This window comes from Mustela nivalis (assembly GCF_964662115.1).
Source record: "Mustela nivalis genome assembly, contig: HAP1_SCAFFOLD_2090, whole genome shotgun sequence".
Lineage (NCBI taxonomy): Eukaryota > Metazoa > Chordata > Mammalia > Carnivora > Mustelidae > Mustela > Mustela nivalis.
The window spans coordinates 883-16,095 of NW_028134574.1; the positions used below are offsets into that span (position 1 = coordinate 883).

Here is a 15,213-nt window from a genome sequence, read left to right on the forward strand (position 1 = left end):
GAAGCTTAACTCTCTCAGGATCATGTGTGGGAGGACACGGAGTTGAAAAACAAAACTCCAAGCATGAGATGCTTTTTGCTGTTGAAAATGATTTGTAGTGAAGTTGTTTTCTGACCATGGTTCTTTTCTTTGGAAGGCTCTTTTCATGGGCTCAAGGCCATCTTTTGGTTATTGTTCCCAAGAAATGGATTTTAGCTACTAGACTGCTTTGGGCACATGGGTTTCTTTTTCCCTTTCACCCCTATCCAGTAAGACAGCTCTGCTTTAGTGGGAAAGCTCGGCTACCTGATAGGTCGGCATCCTGCCTTTCAGAGATGGGGGGCTGTGACCACATCAGCAGTGTGTACAGCCTGTCTTTCTAGGGAGCTGACATCCTGGGGAGGGTTAACAGGGCAGCCATGCAGCCCAGCAGGGACAAAGGAAGCCATATAAGCCCTTGTTACTTAAGAGTGTCAGAGGATCAACACCATCCATGTCACCTGGGAGTTTATTAGAAATGCATAGGCTTAGCCTCACTCCAGATCAGTGACTCAGACCTGTGTTTGAACATGGTCCTTACTGAGACTCCTGGTGCACATTCTAGTTTGAAAAACACCATTGCTCTAACCTACATTCAAAGCCGCAGCCTTCCAACAGACCGCAGCATGGACGCTGCTTCCTCCAGGAAGCCTTCCCCAGACTCCCCCAGCTTTGGCTTGAGTGTTCTTTCATACACACAGTGGATGCCCCCCCACCCTCGCCACATTGTCACCTGGATCTCATCTGGCCTTCCTTGCCTGTTGCTGTAGGTATGCATACCTGTCCTTCCCCAGAGGTGAGCTCTAGCCCAAATCATTCTGGCCTCGCCTTGCCTATTGCCTGACTCAGAATAAGGACCAATCGGAAGGCTCATGGAGCCAGTGAATGAATGAGTGAGTAAGTGATGAGGAGGACAGAAATAAAAGCCTGAAATTCACAGAAGGTTAGGTGTTTATTTTTTGCTGCTGCTTAGACAAGCTCTACAAGGTCAACACAAAATACACAGACTGTTTCAATGACATTGATTTTAAACGTCCACCTCAGACCACGGCATTTAGGATTTCCAGAGCACATTGGTTCAGGCACTTTTGTACCCAGAGGCACATAGAGTTTACCAGGGTGAAAGGGAGTGACTCGCTCTCAGGGGGATGCTGTTGCCAGCTGCCTGGTGAGGTAAGGAAGAGCAGGAGACACCAGATCAAGCCCAAGTGCATAGCGCACCCTGCCTTTCATGAGTTGATTGTCCAGCTGGTGGGTGGCCAGGTCCTCTACTACACCTGTTCCCTCCTGCCACCCATCTTGGAACCAGTTCCTTCCCCTGGGAGCACCTGTGGCAGAAGGTGGGCAGGGGCAAGAGGAGGAAGCCTACTGGATTTTGCTGAAGGTCAGCATCTTTGGTATAAGGAAATTCCCCGGGGCCCAGGGAGGGTTAGAGAAGGCAGGCAGCCAGTACAGACTGGGGTTGAGATCCCTGGTGGATCCCGGGTGCCCCTGTTCTCCCTGCTTCCCACCAGCGGGAAATGATGGGCCCTCAGTTTGTGAAGCAAATGTTGGAACCTGCCCGCCTCCTTTTCAGCGAGCCTCTCCGAGGATCAGGGCCTATTTGGAAGACAAGCTTCTGCCACTCAGCCTTCCTGCAGATGGAAAACATCTGCAGGAAGCAGACAGCTTTGCCTGCCCTGCCTTCCCTCCAACAGTCACTGGCCTAATGAGATATCCTTGCACTTGCCCCGCCCCCCTTTTCACTAAAGGACGCTTACATGCTCTACAGACATGAAGAGCTAATGAAGCCTCCCTGGGGGGGGGGGCAGGGGCCTCCTCTTCTTGCAGCATGGTCTTGTCAGCCTTTGCTGGCTCGACTCTCTGTTCCTGAGATCCCCTTTGGCCTAGAAGACCTGAGACATGAGCATGACCAATACTCCCCATTCAGAGCAGAATTCAGCATTGGCCTCACTTGTATCTTCCATTGGGACTTCATCCCCTCTATGTTCAAAGCTGCTTTTTTTGTGGAGGTGACAAGATCATCCTGGTTCTAGAGGCGGGGGTGGGGGTGGGGGGAGGAGGGCTTGGCCAAGAACAGCTGTTTCGCCACAGGGGACATAAAAGCGGTTTCGGTAGGAATGAGCAAGAAATGACATGGGATTTGAGGCCACATGTCCCATGACCCTGTCTGTGGTGCAGCCTCTTGTGCTTTGGGGCAGAAGCACTTCAAGTCTGTAGCTTTGGTAGAAAAGACCCTCCCGATGATTTTGACCCACCTGGGGTTGGTGATTCTTGGATGGGGGGGTAGGGGGGGTCCCGTCGCCCACATTCTCCCTGTTTCCCTGGAGCAGTGGTGAGCTTGGAGCCAGCCTGGTCTTCTGGCAGTTTCTTTCCCTGCCAGTGGAAGACTTCTGACGAGGTCCCCAGTGTTTTTTCCACAGGCCCAATCCAGTGGAGACAATCAGTCATCAGTCCTTCATGCCCTGGGTGGGCCCCAGGAAAGCCTTAGCTGGGATGCCCAGCGCTGTCTGCCTTGTTTTCCCCTCCCCCTCCAGCTGACTTCCAGAGGGTCTGCTCTGAGCCTTCCTAAGAGATATCCAAACTAATAATCTGAAAGGTGAGAAGGCACAGTGGTTTAAGGAACGGTCATCAGCAACTTAAAGGAGGGAAAGAAATTACACTTGTTCTCAAGATGGTTCATTAGTGGCTCCCAAACGGAGGTGACTTCACACTCCCACAAGAGAGAAATGTGCTGCCACTGCTGGGGACTTAGGACTTCCAGAGGAAAAAACTCTCCCCAGCTGGGGAAGGACAAGGGAGGTCAGCTTGGGCCCCGTCCCCCGCCCCCTCCTACCTGGCAAAGGAGCCCTCGACACGTTGACTCCAGGGTCCAGACAGCAGGCTCACCCCCCCAGGGGCCCTGGCTCCCATCTGACCTCCAGCTGCTGCCCAAGGTGAATGAGGGAGGCGGCCCGCCCCTGCTCTGCCTGCTGGGTCTTGACTCTTTAGCCCTGTGCACAGAATCCAACTCCAGGTTGAGCTCTTATCTGCCCCCTTAGAACCCCAGCTCTGCAAAAGCCTCGGGGAAAGCAGCAAAAAGGGAGTGGGGACACAAACGGATAGAATCCACCAAGGTACAAGGCTCTCACTGCCCTTTTTCACTGCAAAGAGGGTGCGTCCGTCTCTGCAGAGATCCCAGCAGGGTGAGTGGCTGTTCTAACATCTGGCACTGGCTTTTTAAATCTACAAGTTGAAATCTCCAGAGACTCAACTTTTTAACTAAGTGAGTATAAATGCAAATCCCGTTATATATATGAAATCTATACGAACACCTATGTCACACCCGCGTGTGTGCCCTTCTGAATATTACACCGCGTACATCAGGGTCCCAGGAATTCAGACCTCCAACCACCGCTCTGCGCCCAATTTCACCATACCGCACGATCCAGAAAAGCAGCCCCGACAGGCCCAGGGGTACTGTCCGGCCCGCGTCTGGTTTCTGGGGCCGGAGGCAGGCACCTCACACGTGGCTCGTCTTCTGGGCCAAGGTGTGGTCCACTGGCAGAGCAAACTTGACGCCACCATCCTTCTCCCAGCCCCTCCGGATTCTGGAGAGCTTGCGGCGGAAGCAGGGGAGCAGGAAGAGGCCTTTGGCCAGGATCACGACGCAGGGCACCAGCAGCGTGAGCGTGAACGTGGGAGGCAGGTAGAACTTGTAATGGCTGTCTTCGAAAGCGCGGGTCCAGCCATAGGTGAGTGTGTGCAAGGTGCTCAGCACCAGGGCCACAAAGCCCAGAGTGGACTGCGGGAGAAAGGAAAGCTGGGGTTAGGAACAGGCTGGTGACACGCAGTGATTCCTCCAAGCGCTTGTCTACCTGCCTGGCCAAAGGAGAGGAAGGAGGGCTGCTTCGGTAGTTGAGACTGTGGGTTCAGATCCCAGCTCCTCACTCCCTCTGTGCAGGACCTTACCACTACCTAAACTCTGAGAGCTGAAGTTTCCCCAGCAGAAAAATGAAAATAATGTCTCTATCCTGCAGGTGTGTGAGGATCGAGGGAATCATGAGGATCTGATAAAAGTGATGCTGCTTTTCCCCAAACTGTGTTATTTGTACCTCTGGTGGCTGCCAGGGGAAGACTTGAGATGGAATGAAGTTCAATGACGTTTAAAACATTTTTTACAAGTTTTGTGTATAGTTTCATGTACACTAGAGTCACAGGTGTCTGCCAACAGACCAAAGCCAGAATTTCACCAATTATATTTGGCCTAAGATGAAGCCAGATAAAATAGTGGATTGGTTTCAAGTTGATTGAAACATGAACAGAAAGTAACAAGCATACTCCGTGTGTGGATTTGGCACTACGAGTGAGGGCGGCTTGAAGTCTGCAGGCCGGGCGACCTGACACCATCTGGGAAGCCTGGCTTTAGAGCATCACGTAAATGCTCTTGGTGTTGACTCATCAACACCTCAGATGGAAACCCTACCAGGTTCCTCTCTTGCCTGGAATGGAGTGGATACTGTGTGGAGACCCAGACCATCGCAAACCCAAATGGAAGCGGTTTACGCCATCTTGCCGGGAAGGAGAGCGTGCCAGCCCTTGAGCCTCAGGCGGGCTTCTGTGTACCCACCCACTCCAGCCAAGGCCTCTCTTCATCGCCACAAGGGCTACACAGTCCTGAATTCCCATGGGAGCTGGGAATTCCTGATCTGTAGCTCTAGCCTGGGAATCTCTAGCAGTTTCTTATGGACCACAAGCGAGGCATTCCAGAGTCTACTCCAATGACACTGTGATCCCTGGGCAAGACACTAACTGAGCCTCAGTGACAAGTCAGTGGTCCCCAGAGCTAAAGCTGGAGATGTGGGGGAAGTGCTGTACAGATGGGCCAGGGATGATGGAGAGCATGGGGCACCCAAGAGGCAGGGCACAGAGGCACAGAGGAGAGGCACTTGGGCGCACTGAGGAACCATGGAGAGATCTGAGGCAGGAGAGCCCTGTGTTTATTACATAAGGAATGAAAATAGCAGTGACTCATCAAACCATGAACACATATGCATTTTCTCCAAGGAGACGCCAGAAGGGTTCAACTGAAATGTGGCAGTATGACGGTACTCGGGGTACTCTTCATAGGCTGGCTTGCAGCCTTCCACAGGGAAGCTACAACTGGGCCTCTTGGATTTCCTTCCAGCCCCGCTTGTCAGCACCGATCCAGGGCTCGGCTGAGAGACATGGTCTTACTTGCGCTCCCCGCCAGGCACGGTTCTAAGTGGGTCTGATTCTGCTACCTGGCCTCATTCTCACTCCTCCCTTGCATGGAGAATGCCTTGCTTATTCCCACTCCAGTACAAACACCAGGGTGGTCAACCTCGGTCCGTGGAAGAACACTTTTTGGAAGAAGTACCTGCAATACTTTTATGAAAAAACAAACATTTTCTAATGGCTCTACACTCTACATTCATAGACAGGTTCCCAAGTACAGCATTTTTAACCACTAAAAAATACTAGGTGCCAAGAGATCCCCAGTTTCTGGCCTTCCTAGTCATCTCTGTGTTTTCTTTCTTGGCTTTTAATAACTTCAAAGATGATTTTATCCCGTCTTTAACAATTTCCTGTTGGGAAGAGCCATAGTTGGATCTGTGCTACTACCCAGTCAGGCCATATGAAAATGGTCAGCCCCCAGAACAAAGGCTCCCTGACTGGGAGTCACAACCAGACCCTTGTCACTTCCAGAGGACTCTAAAAGGAATTCCAAATCTCCTCTCAACTTCTGACCCACACCAACTTTGTCTAAGTTCTGATCTATCGATATTGAAGACTGGGGTTAAGAAGGTCTCCAACACTGAGGAAAGATTTGGAATTAATATGCAGACTATGTAGAGAACTCCCAAACTCAACAACAGAAAACCAAACACCCCAGCTCGAAAACAGGTTAAGTACTTGAATAGAAATTTCTCCAAGGGAAGTCCTATGGATGGCTAAGAAGCACGCAGAGAGATGCTCAACATCACTCATCCTCAGGGTAATGCAGGTCCAACCCTCAGTGAGATGTTGCCTCACACCCGTGAGGATGGCTATGGTCAAAAAACCCAGAAAACACGTGCTGAGAGGATGTGGAGAAACTAGAAGCCTTACGCACTGTGGATGGGTGCGGCTGCTGTGCAAGGCGGAGGCAGGGGAAGACGGGCTCCTCAATAAATTGAAAATACAATCATCACTCACTTTGACACTCCGACTTCTCATGTACCCCCAAGGAATGGGAAGCAGCATCCTGAAAAGACATGTGGACACCCCATATTCCCAGTAGCCAAAACACGGAGGCAGCCCCAGTGCCCACCAGCAGAAGAATGGACAAGGGAAAGGGGCTATTTCTAAACAGTGGAATACGAAGAGGAAGGCAGTTCTGACACCTGGTGGGACATGAACGAACTTGAGAACCTGATGCTATGCGAAATCAGCCGGGCACGAAAAAGACAAATATTGTAGGATTGCACTTATGTGAGGTGGTGCACTCAGAAGAGACGAAGTGGAATGGTTGTCGCCCAGGGCTGGGGGAGCGGACCGTGGGGGTTAGTGATTCATGGGGACAGAGCATCAGTGTTGCAGGATGAGACGAGCTCTGGAGACGGATGGTGGGGACGGACTTAGTATTGCTGAACTATGTACACTTCATGGTTAAGAGAGTATATTTTGTGTTATGTTATTTTACTGTAATAAAAAGAAACTGAGAGGGGAGGAAAGGTCCCCAGCCCTGACTGTCAGGAATAGAACTTGAACAAGCTGGACAACCACCCTGATGCTCAACTAGCTGCCCGCCCAGCTGCCCGGCCCCAAACCCTTGCTCCCCTTACTCACATGGATTTACTGGGCTTTAATCGGATGACTGGGAAGCCTTTTACTCCTGAGTCTGAGACTGTGGTTTTCAAATCTGGCTTCACGGTAAAATCACGGGGAGCCTGGGAAAAGCAGGAATGCCCAAGCCTGGCCGGCAAATGCACTTGAGATTGGCTTGGGGTGGGGCCCCCGCATTATTAGCTTTTAGGAATTCAGCGACAATGCTCACGCAGTAAGGACTAAGAACAACTGATTAAGAGACTCTCCTCACAGGAGCCTTTCCAGCGTCAGGGATGAGAAGCCCATGTGTGTGCCCCCCCCCCCCCCCCGCCCAGGCTACAGATTACGATGGACCTGATGGACCTGATCCTATATATCATTCCACAAAGATCCACTGAGCCCTTGATGGGCCACACTCTGCACTTGGGGCTTCCCCAAATGCTGAAGCAACAAGAACCCACCCAGGCCGAGGGAGCGAGCCCTGGTGGCCCCCGGGGAGGCCTCCATATTTCCCTTAGTGACATGCCCTGAGCTCCAGGGTTTGACCCACGTGGGCCACCGTCCCTAGCCCCTGATTTGGAGGGATGGATTGTGCCAGACAATGTGGATGTGCTCTGGGAGGGCACCGAGACAGCGGCTCCCATTCCCACATCGCCATCCTTTTGCCATCCCAAATTCCACGGTGACAGAGGGCAGGAAGCCCCAGCCTCGGGCTAACGGTCTACAGAGAGGGCTAAAGCCAAAGATCAGACAGTAACAAAGGGCCTTTGGACTTTGCAATCCCAGTGGGACGCCTGGATGGTTCTGTGAGTTCATTTTCCTAAAACGCATTCCTTGGAAACAATATGAAAATCCCACACTGCCCTGCCCCCAGCCTCAACCCCTGCACTCACCAAGCTGAGGCCATTTACATTGTATATAATCTTGTTAGCAAATAAGAAACAGCCAAGTTGCCAGTGTCTCTTGCTCCTGGTCAATTATGGAGGCGCAGAGGGGCTGCGGACAGTCATTCATGAAGCTGGGGTCAGAGATGGTCTCTGTCATTATTTTAGGCAGGTGGCTGGCATGGGCAAGGTCACGGTAAGTCCCTCTCACTCTGGGGCAGAACTGAGTTGCTAGAGCAGAACCCTGATGTCTCTGAGCTGCCCCAACTTGGCAATTCAGCAACCTGACAAGGCTTAACTGGCTTACTTCGAGCAGTCAGCACAGCCGAGACCAAACCAAAGCCATACAGCCATAACCACAAACTCCCAAATTTATACCTGGGGAAACAGCCTCAGGAACAAAAGGATGAACAGAAACACAAGTCACCACCACAGTGTCAACACGCTGTTTTGGTGGCTTTCAGCTCCCTAAATCATCAGAGACTCAGGAGTCAGGCCAAGTGCATCGAGAAGCATGGGTCTCCATGGCCAGCGGCTCAACCTTGGTGACCCGAGGTGGTCGGGTGCGGCAGCGGGAGGTGACAGGGACTGAGGAAGGAAGCTGGCTTGGGACTGAAACCCAGAATCCAGTGGCTCCGCAACCTCGGCCTGCCACCCCAGCGGTTAGCACATACGTACACCTGTCACCCAAGGAGCTCACAACAACAGACTTCTCAAGCATCTGAGTCCTTAAGTCAGGGGTGGCTCTGGGTAACTGTAATTCTCCAAAAGAGCCCTGTGATTTCAGACGTGGAGATGGTGGCTTGTAGTTAAGAATCACATTTTTTCATTACTGTCCCGGACACAACCAGGTATACCACATATGTAAATTTAACTACTAAATCAATAATTGAAAAAAAAAAAAATCTCTCCTTAGGACATGCAAAGCCCGCTGACATTTTTGTAACATTCTGTCCTATTTCATTTTTTAAAAAGCTGGCTGTGACCCACTGAATTCATTTCACAACCCCCCAGTGAGTATCGACCACAGTTTGCAAACCTGGCCCTGGACCATTCTGATGCTCAGGGCGGGAGTCTCTTGGCCTATTGTGAACTCAGACATTGGTAGCTTAGTCCGGGATAATGGAAATGTGGCCACATACTCTAAGAATGATAGCAAGATGCTTTCTACTTTTTTCCACAGGTCGTCTCTCACCACAGCTCTGCAGGCATGAACTCTACCTTACAGGTGACGTGAGGTTCAGGGAGCGTTTGTCACCTGCCCATGATTCCAGAGCTGGGACAGGGGGAGGCAGAGCTGGACTCCAGGCCCTGGGTGCTGACAGTTCCTCCTCCCCATATTAGCGCCCTGGGGAGACAGAGCATTTGTTTTCATGGACAGAATGTGGGCGTCTGACTTTCCCAAGTAAAACCCTGCCTCTCTACCCATCTCCCGGCCTTGCAACCTGCCTCCCCTTGCAGTGGCCGAGGGACTAACATATTTACGTTTCAGTTCTTCAATATGTAAAGTTGAGCCCGGCCCGAGAGGTTCCAGCTGGCTTTTGCTAACAAAATCAAATCCTTGGGCTTTCTCCGGCAGCCAGAGCCTGGCTTGTAATCTACGGCTGCTTAGTGGAGCAACTTTTCGGTGAGAGGAGCGACCTACAGTCTGTTTTAATTGCGGATAAACCATGCACTCCAGGATACTCCAAGCAGGAACAGGAAAATCCGAGATTTGGGTGTGCGACCCAAGGGGATTAGCGGCAGATAAATAAAATTCTGTTTTTCCCCTGTTGCTGCTGGCATGTGTCAGCCTGGAGCATTCCTCCAGAGACCTTCGGAGATGAGCAAAGCCAGTGACGTTCAAGAAACAGACATACTTCAAAAAAAACCCCAAAACCCAAAAAAAGCCCAAACAACCACAACTGTGTTTTGTTCTAGGGAATGTAAGCGTCACCCATCGGGAACAATTCATTTGGATTGCATAAGAGCACTGCATGGTCAGTGTCCCTCTGTGAATCCTGTACTGCGTCCTCAACATACAGAGAAGAGACGTGACAGATTTGTGCTGATACTGGGGGTGGATATGAGTGCTGTTCTCTGCCCCAATCCAGTATCAATGACAGAATGTAGCATTAGTCAGCACCCCTCCACAGAGGGATGAGTTAATCCACCAACATTTGGGGGGCTGACCGAGTACTCCGTATAGAGAACAGTGGGGGAATGCCAAAGCAATATGAAAATGGTCCCTGTCCCAGTCATCCTTGTAACTGAAACGTGGCTGTGCCTGTCTTGTTCCCTATCACACTGGAGGCCTACCACGGGGCCTGGCATGCAGTCACCACCCAATAAACACTACCCAAAAGAACACCTGCAGAAAGGCCCCAAACCCTGTAGCAGCATTTCCTAAACCGTGTCTGGTGGAATGCAGTTGCTGTTGTCTGAAAACCAGAAACAAAGCCAAAAGCCAAACCTGCAAAAGTGGGGGGGAGGAGAGTGCTCATGGTCAAAGAAGTCTGGTTAACAAGGTCGGTTTGTCGTAGACATTACTCGAATCTTTGATGTCCCCAAAGCACACTGTGAATCTCTTAGGGAAGCAAATCTTTTCTCAAGTGTATTAGACTACAGGTCTCCTTTTCTCTGGGTGTGTCACAGGAATGGTGTCCTTTGGGACCTGCAGTTTTATCCCCTGTAAATGGGTGGTCTTAATGCTCACCTCCTCTGGGGCCTAAAGGGGACAACAGAGCTGGTTGAAAGGAGGCGGCTGAGCGGTCAGCGAGCTCACTCACTGGCTCACTGACTCCTAGGCTAGACCAGTGAGATACACAATGACGATGCATCATGGAATTCTGTTTGGAAAGATCAAGACCTGTAGGAACGGAGAATGTTTTAGTTCAGGGTTCACTGTTCTGTTGTCTAATTCTTTCACATGTCTACATCCGGCTTCCCCAGATGTCCCGAGGATGAGCTTGTCCTGTAGCCCCTGTATTCGGAGACGTGGGGGAGCCCTCAAGGCTTGGGAAGGCCCCGGTGTCTGACGGAGCAGTCCTGTCGCACTGAACATGAAAGCCAAGAGGGTTCACGGAGGGTCAGGGCCAAGGCCAAACGGGCTGACGCTCACCAGCACAGGCAGAACTGCTTTACCTGAACGAAGCTGAACTCCCTCCAGTTGAGCGAGTTTGCAATAGAGGGCAGTGACGTGACAGCCAGCTGGGACAGTGTACCAAGGGCCAGCACTCCCAGGGATAGGTAGATCTCCATCCGCCAGACCTCCTCCTCAATCCACAGATGACTCTTGTTGGCCAAGACCTGAGGTGGGTGGAGGAAATACCATGAGCACAGCAGCAGAGGTTCGTGCCCTGGGGTGGAGGGCCAGAGGGTATTGTAGGGCTAGGGAAACACCGGAATGACTAACATTCTCGCCACATCCCACATGGGCCCGGTCCTGCTCTAAGTGCTTTTCAGGCATCAGCTCACCTAATCCTCCACCCCATGAGATCGGGGGCACTGTTATCCCCACTTTACAGATGAGGGAAACGAAGCACGAGGATCAAGTAATTTTCCCAAGGTGACACTCTAGATGGCAGAGTTGGGGTGGGGACCCAGGCGGTCCAGGTATTGGCTTTCTCAAATCTTCCTGGGGTCAGTCACCCAGTACAATCAGCCATGCAGACCACCGACTTCCACTCAGGGCACACAAAGACACACAGAGACACTAAACCCCTCCGCGTTTCCTGACTCAAAGCCACCAGCTCCCGACTTCCCACTCAGTTCCCCATTTCCGCTGAGGAACAGAGCTTTGGCTCAACCATTGCCAGGCAACAGAGAGTGACATCTATCACCATCACCAAGTCGTGAGTACTTACGGGGCACCTGCTGTGTGCTGAGCCCTGGGCTGCAGGGAGCCAGGATGCCTGGCCTCCCAGAGTGCTGGGAGTCCCCACTGAGCTAGGGGTAGACACAAATCAGGGAGCCCCTGCGGGCCCAGAGGTTTCTACTGCCCACCTCCCCACTCCCAGCCCAGCCGGCACTTCCTCATACGGCACACACACTGAAGGAAGCTTTTATTAAGATCTTTTCATTGGAACCGTCATTCGTCAACTAGACCAGGTAGCAGAGTTCCTGGAAATCAAGGTGTTCTCTGAGACACCCCATGAAATGCTGGTACTTTCACTCTAGCAGCAGATCAAGGAACAGTATTTTCTATTCGGAAATGTGACTCTGCCTTAGCAGGCAGGTCTCTGCTGTGCAAAACAGAATGACTCATACAAGTTTGTGAGAAACTCTTTCAGCAGGGGAAAAAAAAAATAAGCCAGGCCCAGTTACCAGATATAATATTAAAAATGAGTCCGGTGGGCTGAGCGAAATTGTTGAAAAGCTGATGACACAAAGCTTAAAGAAACTGAAAAAATGCCAGCCACTGGGTACTTTTCCTGCAATTGAGAAACACGATGTCTTCAGTTCTGTTTTGGGGGAGGCTGGCTCGTGTCAGTGTCCGTAAGCCACAAAAGGACCAAGGAATCTGGGGACTCAGGTTCTCATCCTGACCGCAAGTCGTATGTGACTGTGGGCAACCCTGGCCTGGAAGAGGTGATATCCAAGGTCCCTATCCAGGAACTGGGCTTGTGCACCAAGCACGCCTTGGCATTCGCGGGAGGGCTGTGACCGACACTGCCCTGCACAGGGCAGAGAGGTCTCCTACGTAACGCAACTCTAAGTCTTACTCACCCCTTCATGGTGTTGACAACTGCCACTAAGTAAGTCATCTCACTGCAAATTGTTTGTTCTTCCGATAGACTTCATTAGTCATTCCTCTCTGCGTTTCGGTAAAATCAGGCAGTTAATGTCACAAGTCAGAGTCTGGATGATTACACTCACATACCACACTCGCTTGCAAAATGTCTTGGGTTTCTTTTTTTCCTCTAATAATTTCCACTCTGCAATGCCTCCGGGAAGCAGTGGGGTGAGGTGGGCAGGCGAGCAATGGGTGGCAAGGGACCTGTGTGAGGATCTGCACCCTGGCTGCCTTCAATAGCTTGTGGGGTTCTTGCCACCTGGCTGGACCACTGTGCTGGGCTCAGGGCTCTCTGGTGTCCAGGGTCACCCACGGCTACCTGGAATGTCTATTCAGCAGCTCTACATTCCCCTGGTAATTCTCCCGTGTTCACAGCTAGTCCAGCTGGCCACCTTGAGAATGACAAGGATAGTGGTTGCCAATAGGAGACGGAATAGCTCTGTTCACATGTAGGATTTCCTTTCCCTGTGGGTTGTGCGCTCTGGCCTGAAGAACCCAGGAGCAGGAGGCCCAGCTTGAGCTGGGTCAGTGGCATGAGCCCCTCTCCTTGTCCCAAAGGTGGTGAGAGCGTGGCGCTGACCCCCAGGCTAGCCCAGAGAAAGTGGACACAGGATGTGTAAAGGGTGGCCTTTGGTAATGAACAATGAACGCCTTCAGTCCCAAGACTGGGTGCCATGCCAACGCTGCCACGAGGGGGCAGTCACGAGACCCTGGGCAGTCCCTTCCCTGGCTAATTGCACCACGGCCTCTTCTGGCTGTTATCACAGAGGAAGAAAGGACAATATTTGTGCAGTGAGTCCCATATGACTGGCACACAGTAGGTGATTAGCACAATAAATGGCTGGTGCTTTTTTTTTTTTTTTTTTTAAGATTTTATTTGTTTGACAGAAAGAGAGAGAGACAGACGGCAGGAACATAAGCAGGGGAAGTGGGAGACGGAAAGCAGGCTTCCCACCGAGCAGGGAACTCGATGTGGGGCTCGATCCCAGGACCCTGGCATCACGACCTGAGCCGAAGGCAGACGCTTAACTGGCTGAGCCACCCAGGCGCCCAGTGCCGTTGTTTTTAACAGCAGCTAGGAAGTTAGACTAGTTCTTGCCCTAAGCTCATACCGGATATTGGGTTCACGGTGGCTAATTTAACAGCTGCTCCATGAACGTCCACTGCGAATCTCTTAGGAGCCATGGACTTTAGGGGTGGAAGGCGCAGTCACAGAACGGAATGGGGGCAGAAGACAGACCTATCAATGAGGGATTATGAAGAGGTACGCAATAAACATCATGGAAGTGTGGACAAAATACAGCAGATTATAGAGAGGTGGGTATGGGGAAGTGGGCGAGACAGGCAGGAGGAGCTTAACAGAAGCAGGGTTGACAAGGGAAATACAGGGGGCCCCTGGATGGCTCAGTCGTAAAGCATCTGCCTTCAGCTCAGCTCATGATCCCGGAATCCTGGGGTCCTGGAATTGAGCCCCACATCGGGCTCCCTGCTCAGCAGGGAGACAGCTTCTTTCTCTCCCCAATTTGTGCTCTCTCAAATCAATAAATAAAAATCTTTAATAAAGAGAAATACAAGTTTGTCAGACAAGGTGTCCCAGGGTGGGGGGTCCGGGGCAGGAGGAATGAGCTGTGGCCACTCAGTGGGCAACATGGGACCTGAGTGTCAACAGGACCAGCGGTGGGGGCAGAGGGAGAACGCCACTGCACTGTGAAGTGTTTCTCATTACCCTGAGGATGGTGGGGGATCACTGAGCTGCTTCTCATCAGGGACAAGGTAAGATGCAAATTTTAGATTCTCCAACCGCCTAGAGAGGGTAGGTAGTAAGCGGTCGGAGAAAACAGTGTGTGGGTTAATCGTTTTCTTTGATTTTTTGTTTTTGATCTTTGATTTTGATCTTGAAAAGCATTTCTAGGGAGCCACACAAGCAAATCAGAAAGCCCTGTACAAATATTAGGTATTGTAAGGTGGTCTACTGTCGATGAACACAGTCTCAGGGACTGTGGCTAGGATAACACTCTGTTTCCAAATCTGCAGACTCAGGGGATTGAAGGGAACTGTGGAGAGTTTCCTGTGCCCAGGCTAACGGTGGTCCCTTTCCCTGCCAGGGTGGGGAGTGTTGACTTCCCTGGAGGCCCTGTTGAGGATGGCCTGGGGGCAGGCAGGAGCCTGAAGTCAGGGGCTGAATACACAGCAGCTTCAGCCACCTAGACTCAGGGCCTGAGGCCACAAACTACCCAGCCTCTCCCCCAACACCTCCCCGTTCCAGCTGCTGGGATGCCCTGCCCAGTGTTGGCCTCCTCCCCACTCCTTCCCTCTAACCCCTCCTCCTCCCCGACACTCTCACATCTGCCCTGGGTTCAGCTCCAGCTCCACCTTCCAGAACTCTGCAGGACAAGTGAAAGACCGGTGCATGACACGGCTTCACAGTCTCCAAGTGATGCTGTCCTGTGGGAGTGACGGTTGCCTGGCAACCTCCATGGTGGGGAGGTGCGCCCGCAGCCCTACAGGGCTCAGCCCTCTGCGCTCTGGTTATTTGCAAATGGAGTTAATACAACATCAAGTAGAGCCTTGGCAGGGGAGAGAATTGAGAGAATGGCAATCAGAGGGCAGATGGGAGAAGGGGGGCACAAGGGTCTGTCTTGTGCTCTAGGGGGAGGAGGAACTACCTTCTTCTCCACCCACTACCTGAAACACCTGCCACCCAGATCTGCCATCTCCTGGGCAGCA

The 15,213-nt window shown here is 51.8% G+C and overlaps 1 protein-coding gene across 3 annotated transcripts in view; it reads right to left on the reverse strand.

Moving 5' to 3' along the window:
- Positions 1-951: 951 nt before the first annotated feature.
- Positions 952-15,213, reverse strand: part of STEAP3 (STEAP3 metalloreductase) — a 48,153-nt gene continuing 33,891 nt past the window's right edge. For all 3 annotated transcript variants that reach the window (XM_082750919.1, XM_082750921.1, XM_082750920.1), the window contains 2 exons: positions 10,836-11,000; positions 952-3,802 (listed from right to left, as the gene is read on the reverse strand). In XM_082750919.1, coding sequence (XP_082607045.1) covers positions 3,521-3,802; positions 10,836-11,000 — 447 coding nt within the window. In that variant the 3' untranslated portion in view covers positions 952-3,520. The remainder of the gene's footprint in view (positions 3,803-10,835; positions 11,001-15,213) is intronic.